This window comes from Heliconius melpomene, chromosome 14 (assembly GCF_056956725.1).
Source record: "Heliconius melpomene rosina isolate 202511_hmr_F chromosome 14, ASM5695672v1, whole genome shotgun sequence".
NCBI classification, from domain to species: domain Eukaryota; kingdom Metazoa; phylum Arthropoda; class Insecta; order Lepidoptera; family Nymphalidae; genus Heliconius; species Heliconius melpomene.
Window position 1 is genome coordinate 9,056,931 of NC_140402.1, and position 23,356 is coordinate 9,080,286.

Genomic DNA, 23,356 nt, shown 5'->3' on the forward strand with positions numbered 1-23,356 from the left:
CAACTGTGAAATGGCCTATTTGCGGCAAAGCTTCCTGGTCCAGATGACCCAAGCGCTTGTTTGCCTTTTAATAAAAAAATCACTTTCAGAAATGATCATATATCATCATAAAAAAATCTCACGTCACTCAAACTCACACTTGAACTTGCAAGTTCTCAAATGAAAAACGGCAGAGCCTGATTAGTATTGAAAGGATACGTCTATCAGGATAATCCTCATCAAAACTATTCTTGGCTCAAAGTAGGAAGTAAGGAAGCACGAGCGCCTCGTTTTAACATAGACGGTCGGCGGCTGCCGCCCGATACCATGAACAATTTCTAAATATTTTTTAACGTAAGCTTAAAAAAACATTCTAAAAATAAAATATACAGGATGGAAGAGGCAGCGCTTCTTTTACTGAAACTGCATATAGGGTAAAATATTTCAAACTCAGAATTAAAAAAAATAATCAAGGTACCTCAACGGTTTGGACGTAGGATTTTTTTTACATTTCACGATTTTTATCCATACCTGTATTTCGTGTCACGCACACATACGTGTGCGACGTTGCTGCTTTGACAGGTAAGTGTGTGCGTGCCTATGTTATACTTTAAATGGCGTTTTATTTTAAAACGATAATTTTATTATTTATTTTGTTTGAAAAAATAACTTTTTCAGTTTTAAGAATTATTTTTTTTTCCGAATTATATTAGGCTTTTATAGAGTAGTTAAAACTGTGGTTTCATTTAAAGTGGCGCTGACAATTCCACCTGTATAATAATAAATTAAATTTGAGAATATTCATATTACAGTAAAAATTTACATATCAAGGTTATAATATAAGGTTTGATATGTAATTTTTTTTTACATCCGCTGTATGCCGTCGTGGCGCAGCGCTACAAGGGTGACTGTAACGCGACAGTTGTGGGTTCGATCCCCGCTCGAGGAAGTGAAATATTTATTGACGTTTATATTTCCATTTTTTCGCCCTGGTGTAGAGGAAAAAGCCACTCAACACGCAATGCCTCCAGAATTCGGTAGAAAGTGTGGAACGGATTGTTTTAACACTAGGTTCCCTCTGCCTACCCTGCTTTGCGCGGGATACAGCGTGAAGCTGACATGTGAATTACACAAATGTTCTACGCAGTTAAAAGATAATAAATTAATTAGTTAAAGATAATTTAAAATGAAAAATGATAAATTTATACCATACATAAAAATAAGATAACTACATAAATAGATTTATGGTTATAGCTTTGAGTTAGTTCTCGTTGTTTTTGATTTGAATACAGTTGTGTAGCAACTAATTTTGAACCAGGCTTTTTTTATTTTAAACCAAATCTTAGTTTGCTATTTGATTTAAAATAATTTTAAATAATAATAATTTATTTTTTTGTCAAATGTTCAAAATTATATAATCTTAGTAGAAGTTTCATTTAAAAATACAAAGAAAAAATATATAAAATTTTAAAAATGTATCAGTTTATTTTTTATATATTTTTATTATTTATGTGCGATAAGAGTTATGGAGTAATATATGATTTGAATGGTGAGTTTTTTTAAATATTTGATAGTTTATTATTATATATAATAAATAATAATAGCGGCATATTCCGGTTTTCTTGATCTGGACCATAACATTTTTATTTAATAAAATTTAAATTCAACACATTTATTTTTACAAAGCTTTTTTATCGTTATCGTAATCGTTTAATTTTGAAGATTTTTGTTCTTTTTACACATATTTTTTTAGATTTTGGATGAAACGCAGAATAATATTAGTCAAATTAATGTTGTGCAATCACGATTCATGAATATTCAAAATTGAAAACTAAGACTTCAATATTTATGCTACCATATCCATTTTTTATTTTTACTTTTTTATAAAAAATCCGTATAGATAATATTTTGATTAAGTTTGCTTTGAACAGTTCTGCAACTATTATTTGATTAATTTCCTGCCAAAATAATATATACTCGTATATATCTCAACATTAACCGTTGAACCGGTTATTTATCATTTTTAAGTAAAATACTCCAGCGGTGATATCACGCCAATCGAAAAACCGTTGATCGGGAAAAAGTCAATCATAGGATCTTGTGTCTTTTCGTGAAGAATGCTCTGAGACCCAGAAACTGATGACGGCAAGGTGACGTACTGTCGGATATTGCCGGTATTTACGCTTGCGTGTTGCTTCAAAACATCCGTCGTCTGCTCAACATTTTGTTAGTTTCGGAAATTAAAATACATTTTTTCTGAAATCATCTTTGCCATGCAATACACACAATACTGATTATCAAATCTTTTTTTTAATTTAGCTATTTCTTAGCAGAATTGTTTAAGACATAAGACTGTGTCATGTATAATATACGCAGAACTGAATACATGACACAGTCTTACGTCTTAAACAATTTTGCTAAGAAATAGCTAAATACGAGAACATCCGTCATCTCGTGATACGAACATAACGCATATTGTCATCGTCGATCATATGCATTACCATCGTTGCCAGCGTAGCGTTTGGCGGGCGTGGCGTGGTTTCTCTTTTTCTGGATTATTGGATCCAGGCGATCTCGGAATAAATGGTGTTGACAGACGGACAGACGGATAACAAAGTAGTCCCGGTTTTACATTTTGAGCTACGGAATCCTAAAATCGGGATATAGATAAAGAAATAAAAATATTAAACATGTTTAATTTATGTATATTTGTAGTTTCATATCTCAAAAACCATATCGTCGATAACATTTACTATGACAGTGTAGTCACGGTAACGTCAAAATTTTGCTAAATAAATGTGGTTAGTAAAATGTTACTTAATTTTAAATAATTATTTTTTATCATATGTATTAGAATAATTTAAACATTTATAAGCGTATACATTAATTTTAAAATATTTATGGCTTTGTAATGTACGTTTATACTTATTTTTTTGTTAAAAATCTCTAAACTTTTCTTATTTAGTAGTCTATTTTTTATTTTAACGATAAAAAAGACTATCCTTGGGTTCCGTACCTTGTATGTAATTGAAATCTATAGGGTACTTCTCAGGAGCTTACAGTTACAAAGTTTGGCACGAAGTGAGAACGTACTATACGTACAAATAAAAGAAAAAGTCCTAAAAATTATTGGTATTTCATAAAAATAATCGTTATAAATTTATTTGTACTTCATTTCTTAGCTAATGCTATAACAAACTTACTACAATTTTAAATTATGGTATGGTTGTTTAATAATTTAAGCCTGTATATTATACTTGGCACCGACTGCAAAATTATAAAATATTTTATAAATTATTTTTGTTTAACAAAATAAAAGTACGGCCTACTTTATGTAACATTATTTTTGGAACGAAGTTCCTTACGGCTGATTTACTTTTTAATTCGTTTTCTGAAGTCAGTTTTTTTTTGTTAATAAGTCGGTGTCGATGAAAAATGAGTGGAAATGTGGACAAATTTTAGTTTTTTCACGTAGTCAAAACCTATTAAACTCACGTAGGCCGACAACTATGAAATGAAGAAAAAAAATGGTAAAAAGAGAGAGCATGTAAGAGAGCGTATGTGAAAAATAGGAATTTATATTTAAACTAGTGGACCCGAACGCGGCTACGCCCGCTTCAACTATACGGATTTTTATTAAATATATTTATGAAATTATTTTCAGTTTTCAATAAAGAGATGCGTTAAGCAAACTCATTTTGGGTGACGTTTTCTAACAACAAACTTTGCAAATCGTTGCTTAGCAACGGCGGTTGTTATAAACATGGCGGAATAAATTGCATGTCAAATTAATAAGTATTTTAATATATTGGTATATATCGACAGTATTAGAAATATGAGAAAAAAAAGTATCCTATGTTCATTCCGAGACCCTCAAGTATCTCTATATGAGTATTTTATCACAATTAAATTGTAAAAGACAGACAGACAAACAGACAGAGTTACTTTCGAATTTATAATATAGGCATGGAGGTATGGATTACAGATAAAACTATTATAAACTTTATTAGTATTTATTAGTTAATTTCACTCAAAATCAGTATATATCGCAACCTTAAGTAAAAGCCCGCAGGCCAGTGTCAGTGTCAACTTTTATAACCTTTCGTTGTACTTCCCGTTGACCTGCAATCATTAAATTGTTATGAAACTCTCGGAAGGCGATTGCGACTAGTTTTTTTTTAAACTTAACCGGTTTTTTTTAAATGGTGGTAACAGCTTAGAGATGTCTAAATATGGGCACATATATATACGATATTTCGGCTTTCAATTCCAGCTCTGGGGTACTATTATATGTTAGATACACACGACGTTCAGTTCTGGGTTGAACAACTTTCACAAATATTTCTATGATCACCTTGATAAAAACAATTGATACATAAAGCTAAATAAAACTGCTATTTTTTATAACGTTATATAAGTTTTATACTTTGTCTTGCCATAAATATTGTTTAGATTTAATGTAATTTATTTCAACAGAAATTGAATATGAAAAATTGCCGAGCCTATTTGAATTGGAAAACTATGAATCGTGCCTTGAACGTCCTAAAGCCGTTTATTGTGTAGCCAGTATGGAGCTATATGGAGATTCAAATAATAAAATTTACAATACTATGCGAGTAAGTATAAATGAAGTTGTTGTATGGGTGTTTAATAAATGTTTATTTTGTTCTGCTGCTACTATAACAATAAATAGTATTTGTTGTTATAGCGGAAACAGAAATATATAACCTGTAAAAAAATTACTGTCTAACTATCACGATTCATGAGATATGAGCTTGGTAACAGACTAACAGAGAAACAGATATGAGGGTCTTAATAATAGGGTCTCATTTTACCCTTTGGGTACGGTGGTGGTGGGTAAAAAGGAGGCTGGAGGCTATTATGGCACAGAGGGTGACTATAAGTGACGGTTGTGAGTTCCATTTCGAAAAGCAGGATGAAATTATTTTAATTTCTCCGCTCTGGTAAATAAAAGTAAAGTGGGTACAAATTGTCTTAAAATTAGGGGCCGTTTGCCCTATTATATGCAGAATAAAACGTGATGCTATAAAGATTAAATAAATATATTTTTTAACATTTTCTTAACGCTCTTAAGGAATAGAAGAGAAAATCTATATATCAGTCTTTTCTACTCATTTTGACGCATTTTGCTTAACACTAGAAGCGCCGCCGTCCCATTTTTGACCCAAACGCAAGGTTAATTGTTTATAACTTTTTTGTTTGTTAATGTATGTAGATGAAACTTTTTGACTATTACCAATTTTACACCTTTATTTAATTAAAAATATAAATAATTTTATAGCAGTTATACTTTTTGAAAAAAAATGAGATTTACCTAGAACTGCCGCTGGGTCATTTTTGTCCCGCCATTATTATTTTATTATTTGAGGGTATAATTTGACATATTTCCATGCCTCGGGGACGAGGTGGAGGGGAAAGGGCAATGCGGGGGCGGAAAAAATTTGAATAGTAGGTTTAGCAGTCAATGCCTAAGTTTTTAGGGTTCTGTAGCTTTTAAGGAAAAAAAAACCCTTATAAGATCATTTTTTTGTCCATCCGTCTGTCTGTGCCTTTATCTCAGGAATGCTTGGAGAAATCGAGTTGATATTCATATGAGTATATGAATATGAACTATATGACGATCTACAGTCCCTTGATTTCCTGAAAAAGCGCCCTTAAAAAAAGATATGACTATTTATATAGTAAAAAACATGTATTTCGACACTATAAAGGGAATCAAATTAATAAGGTACTTTCAGTTAACTTAGAATTATGAAATTTGGCAGCTAGCATCTACATGTAGTACTAGTACAGGAAAAAATCTGAAAACTATACATTTATGTATAAATCTTAAAAAATAATAGCCTGAAAAGTGGGGTAAAATTGGTGTCAATACTAAATTTTGCCGCTAGTCCAAGTGAGGTATCAGATGAAAGGATGACTAAGCTAGGCTAAAATTTCAGAAAAACACTTGATACCAAATGTGGGCAATTGTAGGGTAGGTAGAGGGAACCTGGGAACCTAGTGCTATGCACTCCGCTGGCATTTTCCGCTGAATTCTGGAGGCATTACCACGCAATGTTATAAATCATCTGTGATGTATCACTGATGAAGAATATATTAATGCATTACTTGGCCTACTAATAATATTAACTAATTTCAATAACTTATAATTTTGTAAGAGTTATTCAGTTAGTTGTCACGACCTTAGAACGTATTAGAAATATTTGATTCTTTCTTTGTGTTTAATTTTTTGGTACTTTTATGTTTGTTAAAGAATAAGAATTGATTATTAAATATGGTCTACATATTTTATGAATTATTTTAATTTTTTTTTTTTGTATTATACCAACAATCAACATAATAAGTAGAATGGGACAAATTTGTCACGACGGCGGTTCAAGGAGGGTATCAATCTTCGGCACTTCTAGTGTTAACCAAACAGATAAGCAAAAATATTTTAAATTATAAGTATAGATAAAAACAGATATTAACAGCTAACTAAAGGCTTTTTTAGAACATTCTTAAAGAAGATCTATTAAAAAATATTTTTAATTTTTTGTATTTTTTCATATAGCTATACCAACTTTTTATTTATTGCAGGAGTATTCCGAGCACGGATTCAAGCATTTCAATTATTCTACTATCGAACGAGGGATATGTGTTACAAAAACCTGCGAGAAATACATCCATAAATCTAACTTAGATATAAAAGAGGACTTAGAATACATCCTTGAGGGATGCCTTAACGAAATGATGAATACAAAATATGGCTTGAGTACACGCATATACAGGCTGAACTGTGACGAAGCGGGAGAAGAGCGAGTGGATATCGATCTTTTGGATTATACAGTGGCAATATTATTTGCTATTTTACTTGTTTTTAACGTAGCTGGTAGTTACTATGACTTACGATATAACCGCGACACCAATACTGTAAAAAATACTGCAGGTGAGAATTTTCAATACTTATATATAAGTTTTACACTGTATATACAGCAGCGTAGGCAGAGGCAACCTAGTGTTAAGACACTCCGTTGCCCATTTTTCGCCGGATTCTGGACGCTTTGCCTGTTGAGTGGCGGAACTCAACGCCTCGTTTTGACTCGACACTAGAGCAAAGAAATGAAAATATTATAAATTTAAATAACTACATTTCCTCAACAGACGATCGAACGAACCATGTCTCATATTTGTGCCTAAATAATGTAATAAATCGATAAAGAGAAGTACTAAAGTTAAGACTTAATGTAATCGCGGTTTTTGAGAATTTGATAATTACGAGGACAAATTATTATATTTAAACTATTTTCATTTTCTCCTGAGCTTTGATTTGAATTGGTTCAGTGTCTTGTCTCTCCTCCTATTTTGCATATATCTAAAATAATAGTTATTTAAATTACATAAATAATAATTATTCATACTGACGTTTTTACGATCCTATTGAAAACAAAAAAAGAGATGGACGGGCGGAAAAAACCGACAGACGGACAAAAAATATACATATACTATGAAATTTTAGAATTTTCTTTTGATATATGGAATCAAAAAAAAAAAACATTTGCAAATGCATAGTTGGTATTAAATTTTATTTAAATTTTAATATCGGTAATGTAACCAAGTATGAAGACCTTCATGGTGATTACGGAATCTAGATATTATCTAGATATTTTGTAAAACGGATGATAACATAAGGTCGTCGTGGAGCAGGGCCACAAGGTTGCGACTGTAAACGCGTTAGTTGTGGATTCGATTACCGTTCGGAGTAATGAAATAGTTCATATTTCTTATAATTCATTTCTTTGCTCTAGTGATGAGGCAAAACGCGGCGTTGACTTTCATTTCGAATGAACACGCTATATATACAGTTTGGCGGAAAATGGGAAACGGTAATGCTTAGGGAACGGAGTGTCTTGACACTGGGTTCCCATTTTCCATTTGCTTACCCTGCTGTGTGCTGGATACATCGTGAAGCTATCAAGTTTCGAGGAATCGTCCCACTGGGGGGAATGCATTTTTTTATTTCCTAGCTTTGGTAACAATACAAAACGTAAAAATTTTACCACCTATAACGTCAATTCTGGAAAGTAAGGCGCTGTGTGAACCTAATGAAAAAAAAAACAAAAAATACACCATTTTTACATTTAAATTATTTTAATAATAAAGAGAATTTTGTAACTACTTAATATTGAATAAGATAATATAAATTTTAATAACATTTTATGATGTATTTTCAGAAAATAAAAATAATAATGTGCTACTGTGCTTTTCTGTGTTCCGCAACACTGAGATGTTGAGTCGTGAGCTGGATGTCGATGAAAGACTTCTTGAATTAAAAGGGCTCTATGGAGTTAGGTAAGCTAGATTGACTAGGTTAGGTAGTCTAGGCAGGCAGGTCGAGCGTGTGACTGTAAACGCGACAAGTTGTGGATTCCATTGTAGTGTGGAGTGGGGAGGGGAGTGTTCTAACACTAGGCTCTACCTAAAAAGCTAGGTGAAGTTGAAAAATAAATAAGTTTAGGATTTAATTGGGTCTACTTACACTTAGGATCTATGTGGGTTCGATTCCGCTAAGTGGGGAAAATGCAATGTCTTGTTATGGGACCCACAACATCTTTATATTGTCGAAGAATTGACGTAACAATTTGTTATGAGTTTCTCTATATGTTTCAGGACAATCTGCCATATTTTAGTAGTATTTGGACACTCTATATTTACTTTAACTGGATTTGTTAGCGATCCTCACAGTTTTGAAAAGGTATGGCGTTTAATATATTATTTTCTCGAAAACTATTGTTTAATATATTTATACAGAGAAATAAAGTAATATTTATTAATGAATGGCCAGCGGGAAATGAACTATATTAAAGTCAGGTTTTCCCCGTCTACCCTGCTATTTCAGTTAGTAGATAGATTCAAATTCAAATTCAAAATATTCTCTATTCAAATAGGCAATAATTACAAGCACTTTTGAATCGTCGAATGAACATATGAATAAAAAGCTACCACCAACTATTAACCGCAGCGTTGAGTCACCCTTAACCACTAAGCACTAAGAGTTGGTGGTCAGAGCGCCTGGACTACATTCAGTTTCCAGGAGGCGCGAATTTGAATCCCGCTACGTTCAAATTTTTATACGTTTTCTAAATAAATATTTTTCTATCCTTAGTGTGGAATAATACTTTAAAAATGTTAACAACAAATTGTTTCTTTTTTTCCAGGCATACGATAGTAAATTTCGATTAATCTTTAGTTCAACAAGTTTAGTTCAGTTGTTCTTTTACATGAGCGGATTCTTTATGATATACTATTTGCAAATCTCTTCGGAAAAGAAACAAATGTCTTGGAAAGATATACCGTTAATACTTCTTCGCAGATGGTGGAAGTAAGTGTTTAATATTTTCTTTCTTTTTTGACTGTAAATGGAAAAGATATGGAAGGTTTGATTTTAAATCAGAAGTATATTTTCGTTTCATCGTTCTGGTGACAAGGCACTGCGTCCAGCTCCTCCACTCAACACGTAATGTCTGGAAAAATTGGCAAAAATTAGGTGAAAAAAGAAATATTTATAATATTTTGAATTTTCCAGATTAACCGCCCCATTAGCCTTTGTGATAGCATTCGTAGCGACCTGGCTCCGTCACGTCGGGTCGGGGCCGCTGTGGAAGTACTTCGTCACAAACGGGGTCAGCGCGCAGTGCAGGGACTACTACTGGGCCCATTTCTTTTATTTCAACAATCTTATACAGAATGACAAATTTTGTGTACTTCAAACGTGGTATGGTTTATACTAAACAAATATTTTTAATTTAATATACCTTTATAAGTACCTAATTTTGAATTATTGAATGCACATAAGTTACTAAAGGTTCGGAAGATTGTGCACGTCACCGTGGTTTGGTGCAGCCTCTAACTTTAAATATATATATATAATAGGTTGTGAGTTCGATTCCCATTTAAGTTATTTTCATTTTTTTAATAAGGTTTATTTTTTTAAAAGTACTTAAATATAACTCCCAAGGGCAAAGGACGTTATTAATTTGAGTTATATATGAAGTTGGAATTGGATGCTATTTGAAAAGATGATGATTTAATGAGGGTTATGTCTGATAAATTTCGTAAATGTATGTATGCTTGTACAATTATCTATTATCGTTAACTAAAAATCATATTAATCCATTTAGATTTAAATGTATTTAAAATTAGGGTACAGTTCAAGTCTCATTAAAAACGATTTAGTAGTTTTTTTATATATATCTCTATCCACGCATTTCTACATAAGTAAATATTTTAAATCAGTTATTAATTTTAATTGTTATTTTTATTATGCTTTACTATTCATATTTTCAGGCACCTTGCAGTAGACATACAGTTATTCATCATCGGTCTCATAGTCCACTTCATGATCCGTCGCCGAGGCTGGAAGACTAAATGTGCTACCCTACTCGTGTTGCTAGCCATCGGCGTTCTGAGTCCCATTTATCACATTTTACAACATGACATAGAGGGAGTCGCTGTGTACAGTCCTGAGTATGTATCAGTTAAAAATTATCAAAGCTAGCTAAGTTAAATTAGTTAAGTTATTAAGGCCGTTGGGGCGCAATGGAAGAACGTTGGTGGTGTAGGGTACAATCTCCAGAAAAAGCAAAACGAGTAACTTAACAGTTAACGCCAACTTCTTTCGGTCTAAGAGTTACAAAAAAATGTAATACAAAAAAATCGTTTTAATTAAGTCTCGCAAACTGCAGGAGCTTTTATTGTTTACTATACTACGGTATAATAATGTCAAAAACAATAATTAAAATTTTTATATATTATATAAATTCATATAAAAAAAAAGAAAAAGAGTGAATGGTTTTTTTATTAAAATAACTTTTACAGGGCCCTGCGTACAATGAAAGATTTGAATTTCCATAAATACCATGTGCTAGTAGAAAACAACCTGCCGTGCTTCATCATCGGTATGGGTAGCGGTTACCTCGGGTATTACTTGAGACAAAGGAAAATAGATCTTCGTAATTTCAAGGTACTATTAATATTCGTATTATAAGATCTTTTCATTTAGACTAATAATTTAAACTTGTTAACCTATGTTATTAAACTAATATTATGTGTTATTAAACTAATATTATTTTTGATTATTTATTTCGATTACCACTCGGAGCAATGAATTATTATTTGTTAATATTGAGGCTGTAGTGGCGCAGCGGCAAGGGTGCAGTGGCGTAGCTAGGGGGGTGCGAGCGGGGCGGTCGCACCGGGTATTAAAAGGAAAAGGGCATCAAAGTCGACGATTAGTGTGTTTTTTCTTTGTTTTTTAGACCTTATACCATTTTAAAGTGCATCAAGTCCTCTAAGCCGCACCGGGCATCAAAAGGAAAGGGGCATCAAAGTCGACGATCACTTTGTTTTTTTTTTTTGAACTCATCAACAGGAAAGGGGCATCAAGTCCCCCAAGCCGCACCGGTCAGCAAATACCCTAGCTACGCCGCTGCAAGGGTGTGACTGTACGCGACCGTTGTGGGTTTGATCCCCATTCGAAGAAACTCTCTTCAGTGGTGTTACGATGGGCCTAAATCATCTGTTTAAGTAAACATTACTAAATAAAGTAATATTTTAATTAGTCATATTTAATTTCTCGATTTCTTTCTTCCAGCTCGGCAATATTCTCTGCTGGCTCAACATTGTATTACTGCTCGGTGTTTTCCAAACGTTGGCACTTTGGTTTGAAGACTCTAACACAACAGCCTCCTTGGCTTCTTTAATATTTGCAGCGTCACATAGAGTCGTGATTGGACTTATAATGGGTGTGTGGACTTTGGGGATGATATTGAAGTTTAATGGTAATTGGTTTTTTTTTTATTTTGAATTACCTATAATATTGAAATTTATACCTACTTTTATTAGGTTCACGCTGTATCCCGTAGCGTGCTCGACAGAGGGAACCTATTATTAATACACTCTGTTCCCCATTTTTCAAGATTGCGTGTTAAGAGGCGGAACTTGTTTTCAGTCAATGTAGCCTACCCCAGTATACTAACTTGAATCATGAAATAATAATTCTAATTTTACTACATATTTATATAGGTTATGAGTTCGATTCCACTTTGAGTAACGGGGCAATGCGCGGTGTTGAGTTCCGTCGCTTTACAAGCAATGCCTTCAGAATTCGGCGGAAAGTGAGGAACGGAAGTGTCTCAAATATGAACGAAGTATCATAATACTCTATCCCAGGCCCTTTCAGCCTATCCTGCTATGCCAGGGATGCAACGTGAAGCTAAAAAAACGATAGAGAAATATTGTTTTTCCGTAGAAAATATATATAAAAAAAAAATATTAATTTTAGGTTTATTATTTCAGGTTTATGCGCGTTGCTTGAATGGCGAGGCTTTGAAATAATGGCGAAACTGTCGTACGGAGTGTTCTTACTTAATATTGATGTTTATAACTTTATGATGGCTTCGAGGACTCGTCTGGTACCTGTTTCGTTTCTGAATTTGGTAATATATATACTTTTGTAATATAATTTTGCGTAGATTAGTCTTAGAGTCTTAAAATAAATAAATTTTGTTTTGGTAGACAAAGCGTAGCGTTAAGCTTCGCCACTCAACAGGCAATGATTAGAAAATTGGACGAAAAAAATGGGGAAACTCGGTCTGTCTTAAAGCTAGGATTTCTCTGCTTACTCTACTATGCGCGACAAATTATTATATTTATAACCATACAAGTATCGACTATAGAGGGTTGTGGGTTCGATATCCTCTGTCCGTATACATAATACATAAATAAATACTACAAAAATTTAATTTTTCCGTAGAAAACGAGGTTGAGTAGAGAAATTACGGGTTTATATATCATAAATGTCATAAATATTATCTACATAATATTACATGAAATATTTTTTTTCTCTATAGGCTGAAAGTATTCCTGCATTGTCTACAAAATAATATTTTTTTTATTAAAAAGAATATTTCTTGCCGAGGCAGTCGTGCCGCAGCTTGTGACTGTAACTCGATGGGTTCGATTCCTACTCGGCGGAAAAAAATATATATATATTTTCGTTTCCTCACTCTGATAACGAGCGCGCCGTTGAGTTCCGTCACTCAACACCCCCCAAGAATGCCTCAAGACTATGGTGGAAAGTGGGGAATGAAGTGGGTAACAGTAGGTTCCCAAGTTTCATGAAGCTAAAAAATAATATTTTACAGTTCTTCGTATTCGTTGGAGTGGTGCTTATCTGTTACGCATTGGCTTTCGTTCTATACCTGCTAGTAGAGGCCCCTGCAAGCCAATTATTCAAAATGTACATGAAAAGAAGTCCGATGAAGAAGAAAAAAGTGTGAAAAACTTAAATTTTCTGTAATTTATCATAACCTACAAAAATATATTAAATAAATTGTTTGTCTAATAAATGATATTGTTTTATTTTTGGGCATTACTTTTGACTTTGCTGTAAATAAGGAATTATAGCGAAGTCTAATTCTATTCATAGTCAAGAAATATAAGTATTTAATTGGGAAATATGATGGTTATAAATACATTTAATATTCAGAGCCATTCAAATAACCTAATTCCTAACTCGGAAACATTCACGACATAAATTCTTTTCGAATTCAATAAAATTATTTTGATCTATTTTTAGTTTTTTTATTTCATTAATATATAATAGAATAGATTACAATTCCCTAAATAACCCTTGACTAAATGAACCATAAATGTAATAAAATTATTTTCAGTTTTATTTTATTGATAACTTGTTTTAAGCAACCTATTTGTATATATTTATTCTGTCCCAGTCACTTATTAAATGTCAATTATTGGGAATTTTCCTTATTTATGGTTAATACAAATTTTATCTATGTATTAACCATAAATAATTTGAACATTTTTTACAAATACAAATTATAATTATAAATTAATTTTTAACAAAAAGAAAAACCGACTTCTAACAACGAACTAAAAAGTGAAAAATAATTTTACAAAGATTTTATAATTTTGAAGTCTTTTGATTTCAATTTCATCTTATATTATTATTTATTACTATAATGTTGCAGTAAAACTGTAAACCTAACCTATTCTTTTTTCTTAGTCAATAATGCTTTAGTGAGTCCAGCGACGGGCGCTTCGACTAGAAGCCAGAGCCAGGCTCCACATAAAAATGAAAGGAAGACCGACACGCTAAGCAGAACTAGCTGAAAAGGAAACGAAAGTATTAAATTAAAATGTTTGGCGGATTTTATCTTCGAGGAACTCTAAAAAACTAATATTTTGTTATTTATAATTCAATTAATTTCAAATTTTGACTGTGATATGAAAGTTGTGAGTTCGATTCCTACTCGGAAAGTTGAATTATTTTCGTTTCTTCTCTCTTCTTGTCGAAAGAAAACGTTCAGCACACAATATTTTAAATTTTATGCGAAAAAAGTTAAGAAGTTTTCATTTTACCTCGCGCACGCTTTACACTTTTACACGAAAGTAGCAGAGGGAGCGATCCATAGAATATTTCTATTCTATTTTCCCATAAAAATCCCAACTTACCACATTATAATCCGACATAGTTAAAGTCGTAGTTTGACTTCCTATATAAGTCCTTTGGAATATAGTGTGCAGTAAGAACGCGCAATAGGACACTCTGCCCATCCATGAGAATCCTCGCCACTCCACTATACCTCGGTAAACAGCTGAAATGAAAGAAAATGTATGAGAAACTGGTGGTCGCCCAAAATTTCGTTTTAGTAAGCTATAATTGTAAGTAAGTAAGTTATAATTGTGGGTTTCAGTCCCAATCAGGGTATACTGTAAAATGTTTTGTAAAATACTAATCTATATATAAAATAAAATTGGAACTGATCGTTGTCTGCATATGGAAGATATACGAGAAAATCTAGTATGTAATGCATGTAATCTAAGGCATGTATCAATGTGACAGAATTCAAAGCTATGGCCTTTAAAATATTTGTTTGTTTGTGTGTGCGTTTTTGGCTAAACCATAAGTTTTTTATTAGTATTTTAGCATAGGCATAGGTTCGATTCCTATTTAGAGGAGGAAATAATGATAAAATAAAATATGAATAAATAAAAAAAAATGTAAAAAGTAGAATTGAATATCGCCAAAAAGGCAGACTCTAGATCTACCTCTCTATCTCTGCCTACCTTGCTCTATGGATGTGAGCTTAAAAAACATATAAGAATATTACTACTTACATTCTAATTTAAATATAGCACCAAGTATAATCAGAACAACACACAGTTGAAACAAGGGTTTGTATAGAGACGCGTAAATGACTTTCACAAAGACTGGTGGTGTGTAGTCATCGATGTAGAAAATGCCACCAGACAGAATGATCGCCACGGCCAGTGGGAACATCAACCAGATGAGGATACGGTATTTCTAGAAATTAAAACAATGTTTTATATTATATTAAAGTGTTGCTTTTGGGCGAGGAAATGAAAAAAAATCAATAATTCATTTCCTCGAGTGGGAGTCGATTGCACAACCTGTCGTGTATACAATCGCAAGCTTGTGCCCCCGCGCCGCGACTGTATTCTAAAAAGATTACGCTTTTTTATAATTTGACTAAAATTTGTACATATTACTTTTAGTCAAATCATACAAAAATATATACATTTCATTGAAATTACATCAGTGGACAGCGGCATTCTTATTGCATCATAAAATAAAATTAAAATAATTTCCGTTAATAAAAAACGAACGTTTGATATAGTTTTTATATTTCTACACTAGTAAAATAGTTTTGATATTAATATAAATAATATGCCTTATAACAGAATTCACTAACAAAATATATTAAAATTTAAAGCGTTACTTTAAAAAAGGAACATGAAATATTAAATATTAGGACTCTAAGTCATTCGAGTCAGAAACACTTAAAAAGCGCCAAAGTATCGTATATATTCGTATAAATTGATTTAATGTTGAGTTTTTACAGTATTTTTTGTACTAACCTTATATTTAGACATATCCTTTTCCTCTGTTTGCCACTTGTAGCAAAGGAAGCCCGCGGCGAGCCCTAGCACGTAAGTGGAGAGATTCGTATGACCTCTGATGAAAACTAGATTGAATGTGTCGTCGTGGGCGTAGAGTAAACGATATGATCTAAAAAATATTTTGTTTTGAATCCAGATTATGGTTCTTCTATAAAATTAAATATTTTGGCATATTTAAGGTTCTGTACCTCAAACATAAAAACGGAACCCTTGTAGATTACTTTTCGTGTAACTGTACCACGAAGTGACAACTTACAACATACAATTAAGGAAAAAGATCAAAAATTGTAAATAGATATTTTGTAGAAAGAAAAAAACAACATATTACATTATATATTAAAACATTATTTTACCCGAGCTTAAGTTCGTCAATTTTTATAAGCTCCTGTTGACCTAATTTCTGAAATTGGTCGGAACCTTTAGTGGGTGAGTGCAACCCTTTATTTTAATTACCTCTATTATTAAAATAACATAGTTGGGGAAGGGGGGTGGATAATTTTCGATACCCCCTCTAAAAAGAAAAAGCTTGCACACTTACCTCGAAAAGGCTTAACCGCTTTACTTTACATGATTCATAAGTATAAAAGTTACATCACTTTTAAGCGGACGAAATGAGTGAATAAAAATACATATAAAAGACAATAGATAGAAAAAAACAATATTCTTACTCGGGAGATTGTATGACAACCGCGTCTAAGTTGTCGAAGTAAGTATGAGCGCCTGTAATGACTATAGACGCCAGAAGTAGCGTAATGAGAGCGACCTTCCTGTAGCGTGGACTTTGGATGAGCACAAACACGATTAGGGCAAATATGAAGAGTTGGGTATCTGCTGCCAAGTACCTGGTGAAAAGAAATTAATAAATAAATATTATTTGGCTTATAATATTTTTTTTGTTACGAATTGAAATAACTTATATTTTTATGTCTTCACTCAAAATATATGTCAAAATAACTTGTTATATTTAAAATATTTTCTATTTTCGACTCTTTTAATATATAGATAGTATAATAGACTTTTCGAATGTTGGGTGGCGCATGGAGAACGAAATGTCTTAACAATAGGCTACCTGTATTTACCCTGCTAAGCAGAAAAAAGCGTGAAGTTGCAATTTTCTAAAACAAATGAAATGACTTACCATCCTTGAGGGAAGCACACATCATTGGAGTAAATATAATTATTGAAATAGAATATGCTCGCCCACCAGTACTGCCTGCATACGTTAGATTCGTATGTCACTAACAAGTCCCAGAGAGGGCCAGTTCCCAAATGCCTCACCCAAGTGCAAATAGAAGCTATTATGAGGAAGTAGGGGGGAGTTAGCCTGAAACAAAAATAATAATAAATAATAAAATCCTTAAAAATAAAATAACTTAAACAAAGCTCGGCCTTGAGTTCCGTCACTAAGCACAAAATGTATTGAAAAGTGAATGGAAAATGGGAGACATTTATAATGGGTGATATACGACAAAAAGCGTCTCTGTCTTTTATCAATAATAAACAACAAATTAATAAAAAATTGAATCAGCGTTACGCGCAATTTTTCGAGACATTGTGTGTTAGTGGAGGAACTCAACGCCGATTTTTTTGCCTTGATGCCAGAGCGAAGAAATGAAACTATTTATATATAATAATTTATTCCCTCGAGTGTCGAATCTCGAGTGGGATTCGTTTCCTAGAACCCTCAACCGTCGCTTTACCGTTATAGCCATCTGCCCCTACGCCATTGCGGTCCCAACAAATTAAATAATAATTACTTATTTACCTAATCCATCTAAATATAATGCCTGTCGGTATATGCGACCACGTGACAGCACGCTTCTCGGCGAGAACCTGCAAGTTGAATGCGAGCAAGAAACTGGACATTACGAAGAATGTATAAGTGACCAAACTGCCGTTGTAGAGGATTTGCTTCAGAGGATCATCGTAAGCCTGAAAATTATACAAAACTTAAAATGTATTTAGGATTTGAGTCGACTTGGAAAAAGATTTTTTTCAGCTTTACGCTGTATACAGCAGGTAGCTGGGTAGGCAGAGGCAGCCTAGTGTTAAGACACTCCGCTCCCCACTTTCCACCGAATCTTAAAGATATTTATACCTCATCGCCGCGGAATCCTTCCTTACAAGTGCGAGGAAATAAAAATATGAAATATTTCAAATCTCAGAGTTGTAATCGAACCCGCATTCTATCGGGTTCACAATCATGAAAATATCAAATATTTCATTTCCTCGATTGAGAATCGAACTCACAAACTGACCGATTGAGCTGATGTTGTTGTGAGCAACTTTATTCACAATTTTGCTTTAATATTAAAAATTAACCAAGTGGAAATCGAACCCACAATGGTCGCGTTTAAAGTCCTTGTGTAAGTGCCTTGACATAAAAAATATATTATTAAAATAAGATATTACCCTTTCCATGTATAATGGATTTTGAATATATGTCATCGACATCGCCAGGGCGGTGTGGGAGAATATTACGCACACCATTGTCATTGATCTAAAATATGAATAGTATATTTTCTCATATTAACAAATTTTAATATTTTTTAACGTTAAGATCATTAAGATACTTTAAATATAATCATCGATTGCATTTAAATATCGTGTAAACAAGTATCGGCCAGCCTATCATTATAGATAAAAGTTAAGATGTACCTCAGTCCATTAAATAATTTCAATCTTTCATATCTAGGGTCGGAACCTTTTCCACCAGGCGCTACAAGCTTGGCCCAATTTCTCTTTAATGAGAATGCTAATAAATATGGATTGCCTGTAAACAAATACAAACAAAAGTCGCGTTTACAATCGCAAACTTGTACCTCTATATGTATCCTGGCATACTATAAAAACAATATAACTTATTACCTTTAACTTTTTTATTGTCACCTTTGCAAATAATAATGTCGTAAAAGCTACCAATTATGTTGAGTATTATTATAATCGCGTACACGGCCGCCATCACGAAATCAGTCGCATCCAAAACAATTTTCTCATCATATCTCTTACAATAATGGAATTTTGCTAATTTAGCTTCTATTTTGTATTTTTCCCATATAGTTTCGTTGACGCATTCTTCAAGGCGTCTCTTTAGGTCCGGTGTTGTTTCCAATATATGGTTTAAGTGCCTGCTGCATTTAGTAACACAGGTACCTCTGTGTATGACTGTGTGATTGAAGTGCTTTATTTTGTGATCTGAATATTCCTGTAAATTATTATAGAAATAAGAAGCTGAACCCAGAACTGTTGCGGCACCTGACTGTGTCGCCGGGCCACGATAGCCTCTAATTAAATTAAAGTATGATAAGCATATTGCATCTTGTTTTTATTTATGCAAAGAGTGCAACCACTCCCTTGACCTACTTGTCTTATACTAAAATGTGAATATAAATAAATATATAAATACATAAAATAGGTTTATTAATAAAATTTGTACCTACCTAAAGAAGACATTAAAGTACTCTAGCCAACTATTCAAATTTTATGCCCCTCCGCCACGACGGCCTCAAACAATTAAAATTAATTTATAAATAAAATTTTCAAAAAATCAGAAATAAGTCGGGCTGTTCATTTAAATGATCGTAAAATTGATAACAGTGTACGTGAATCGTAGAATATATATAAAAACTGTAAAGTTAAATTTGACCAGGAAAAAGTATGGAAATAAAAAAAATATAAGGATACGGCCATGTGTAAATTTATTAGGATATTCATATAATGTGAAGTGAATTGAATTGAATTCTTGATATATGGGGTTTCGAGCGTGCCAGTTGACATATAATGTGAATATCCTAATAAACTTTGCAGAGACGCAAGCATGTCACTGTAAGCGCGACGGGTCGTGGGTTCGATTTCTACTCGACGATATTTAATAGTTTCACTTCTTCGCTCAGATATCGAGCCAGTCCGCCACTCAAATTGCAATACCTTTAGAATTCACCAAAAAGTGGTTAACGGAAGTGTCTTAACACTAGGTTCCCAGGGTTTCTCTGCTTACCCTGCTATGTGCGGAAAAAGCGTGAAGCTAAAAAAAATATTAGCACCTGAGCTACCTACGAGTATAACTGACTAAATTATTATATATTTGGCTTGTATAATTGGGTCTTCACTTCTTAGATACTTTTATTTAGTTAAATAGATATAAGCATGTTAAAACAAATATGGTGAAACACATATAAATATCTTACCTTTATTAAATTTAACAGCTCAGAGTAATATTTGCTATATAGATCGTAATCTGCTAAACAGTACACGCCGCCGGGCTCCATGCACTCTGCATAGTTGTCCATAGCGAAGAGCGGCGGCATTTTGTGATACTCAGTTTCTGTGACAGGTAAGCATAGGTTGAATTCTTAGGTGATTACTTCATTTATAAGTGATTGTATTTTAGGCTCACTTGCAGTTGCTTTGGTCCTCTACAACAGTGCTATCACCTGCGTACCCGAAGATTCCAGGCTTGAGCATACTATTTTATAAAGATTAGGAAAATTTTTGCAGAAAGCTAACCCTTGAGGAACACCGACATTTATTCAAATTCAAATTCAAAATATTCTTTATTCAAATAAACTTTATAAGCACTTTTGAATCGTCGAATGTACATGTCAACAAAAAGCTACCACCGGTTCGGAAGGCAGTTCTGCTGAGAAGAGCCGGCAAGAAACTCAACAGTTGCTCTTTTTAAAGTCAATGGTATACTCGTATTTTACTATTACATTAGCTGGCGGCTGTCCTGCCTGACATTCAATAGACCTTAATTCCATACATGCTTATCCTCTAAATATTCTTGAACAGTGTAATAAGCTTTACTTGTTAGAATTTTTTTTACAGATATTTTAAATTTTGGAAGTGGCAAATTAAGAATACACTGCGGAATTTTATTATATACACGTATACTCAGACCCATAAAGGATTTATTAACTTTCTGGAGGCGAAAACTTGGTGTAACAAGCTTATCTTTATTTCTCGTTTCTATCATATGATTGTCACTATTTTTTCTATGATAATGTATATTTTGTCGGACAAAGAGCCTGCATCTTTGAAAACATCTCGCAGAGAATCTCGAGCTTTATATGTATTATATCTTGTATTATAGCTTTATATGTATTATATCTGACTAATAGTCATCCATGATGAACTAGTGTTATTGGCCAATCCCTTAAGAAAACCAATGAACAAGCACATAAGCTTTCGGGTAAGCCATATGCTGGTAGCTTTCCAATAAGGCTATCATGTTTAACCTTGTCAAAAGCCGATGCGAAGAAAAATTACGATTTGCCTTTCAATAGTCTCATTTCAGGGTCGCTAGCAATTCTATACCGAGAGAAAGAGATGCTATTAATGTTTTGCTTCATATAAAGCAGGGAAGCGAAAGATGCTTAGTGATAAGCCACAACACACATCTAGGTATCTCTAATATGATCTAATATATCTAGGTATAATAATAAACCTGGTTGTCCTTAATGTAAAACGTTAAAAACTCAAAATATTATGAACTCACCATTAACTTTAAAAATGACACCGGAACTTCCATCGAAAATTAATAAAAAAAACAATATTTTAAACATTATTTCATACATTATGCTTGCACACGTCCAGTTATAATCGAGTATTTCGCGCTTAATAAGTAATATTTAAGTTAACATTGAATGTCCTTATTACTCTCAATAATAGAGTGACCATAAAATTAATAGGACAAATCTGTCAAGATCATTTATCTCATGATTGTATCATTAAACTGAAATTAATAGCAAATATTCAAGTCACTACGGTCCCTTGGAGCACAGAAAAAAAGTAAATTATAGGTCATCGCAATCAAAAGATACAAGTATTTATGCATAATTTTTTTGCATTGTGTATAAAGGATACTTCTCGTGGACCTGCACTTCTAAAATTTGGCATGAACTGAGAACTTACAAAACAAATAAATAAGAAAATCCAAGTAGTAAAAACTCATAGGTATTTCATAGAATAAAATCACCACACACTTATATTATATTAAACATAATTATATTTAATTTTATATAAAATGAGTTTCACACACCTGCAAATTTAAGTTTGTCAACTTTTATAAGTTGTACGGAACGGATACGGAAACATCGGTGGACGAGTCCTACTTGCACTTGACCGGTTTTTTATCAAGCTTATTCTTCATTCTGACAAATTTTAAAATAATCGAATGAAGCTAATATGTTAATGCCAGTGATAGACTGGCTCGGTGGCTCTGCTGAGAAGAGCTGGAAACAATATCTTCTAACCAAAAAATATGATCATAGATTCCTAATATTAGGTTAATTAAATAATAGAAGATGATTGAAAAAAGATAATAATCAATTTAATTTTGATATTAACTTTGATTCAATTGTAACTTTTACATTTCTTGTGTTTGACACACATAAAGTAGCGCATGCTATATTTATTTAAAAGTATTTCTAATGTACTGTCGTAATGTTTTTGTTTCTGCACTAATTCTTCACTTTAAGTATAAAATACTAATAATATAAGTATAATACACATCCACAATTTTCGTTAAAAATTCAAAATCCTTAAGCCTTCAAAATTACCATAATTATTAATATTAGGAAAGAAATATATACATAAAAATCTTCCGTACTGGTTGAGAGTCGCCAAATAGCCTAGAATAAATGCCGGTGTCCCAGTGTCCGAGAAGAAAAATCATAATTCATAGTCATGATGTTCAGCCAGGCATATTCCAACACTAACAATGACGTAAAATGCAGATTTCAAGTTTATAAGAATTTAATAAATTTTTTAGTTACATTTTTTCTCTTTCCAGATTTATTATTTATACATGGATACCCATTTTAATTTCATGCATAATCTATGTAATAATGTTCTAAATTTTTATATTTTAATTATTAGCATTGCTTTTTGTGTTCATAATATTAGTTATTCTAGTTTTAGAATATTCTAGTTTACTTATATAGTTGTATGTATTTATCTATGTACTTCTATTATGTATGCATCTATTTATATATGCTTGAGTACCCTTGCACTTAAATATTATTAGAAGCTCTTATCAAAAAGCTTATTTTCTCCCATACCTTAGAGATAGGTTTATCGGGTGACTATAATTTGATATTTTTTTATATATTTTACTTTTACAAAGTGTAATAAAGGGAACAGTAACATCAGTAATGATAATAGTAGGTATTTATAATTGAAAAGCCATTTGTTTAGTCTTTATATTTTTTTATTTTCACTTAATCTTAAATTTAATAATTACCACCCGCACCAAGAGATGTTAATTAAGATTATGTTGGTGACAGTGCTTCACGCTGTATCCCCCACAACACTGCATCACGCTGTATCCCGCACAAAGCAGGGTGGTCAGAGGGAACCTAATGGGAAG

At 32.6% G+C, this 23,356-nt stretch overlaps 2 protein-coding genes across 2 annotated transcripts; one reads left to right on the forward strand and one right to left on the reverse strand.

Annotated features, from left to right (window-relative positions):
* Positions 1-4,547: 4,547 nt before the first annotated feature.
* On the forward strand, positions 4,548-12,073 carry LOC146532317 (nose resistant to fluoxetine protein 6-like). Its single transcript, XM_085197781.1, has 10 exons — positions 4,548-4,595; positions 6,583-6,931; positions 8,217-8,334; positions 8,653-8,737; positions 9,201-9,364; positions 9,569-9,757; positions 10,330-10,509; positions 10,861-11,005; positions 11,636-11,829; positions 12,067-12,073. Exons 1-10 carry the CDS (start codon positions 4,548-4,550, stop codon positions 12,071-12,073), a joined length of 1,479 nt encoding a protein of 492 aa, XP_085053907.1.
* A 1,882-nt stretch (positions 12,074-13,955) lies between these two features.
* Positions 13,956-21,744, reverse strand: LOC146532318 (nose resistant to fluoxetine protein 6-like). Its single transcript, XM_085197398.1, has 12 exons — positions 21,485-21,744; positions 20,175-20,311; positions 18,856-19,192; positions 18,646-18,760; positions 18,400-18,487; positions 17,753-17,919; positions 17,126-17,311; positions 16,656-16,829; positions 15,946-16,096; positions 15,184-15,370; positions 14,518-14,660; positions 13,956-14,171 (listed from the first exon to the last, which is right to left on the reverse strand). The coding sequence occupies exons 1-12, from the start codon at positions 21,561-21,563 to the stop codon at positions 14,052-14,054; spliced, it is 1,884 nt and encodes a 627-aa protein (XP_085053524.1). The 5' UTR covers positions 21,564-21,744; the 3' UTR covers positions 13,956-14,051.
* Between the last annotated feature and the right edge of the window lie 1,612 nt (positions 21,745-23,356).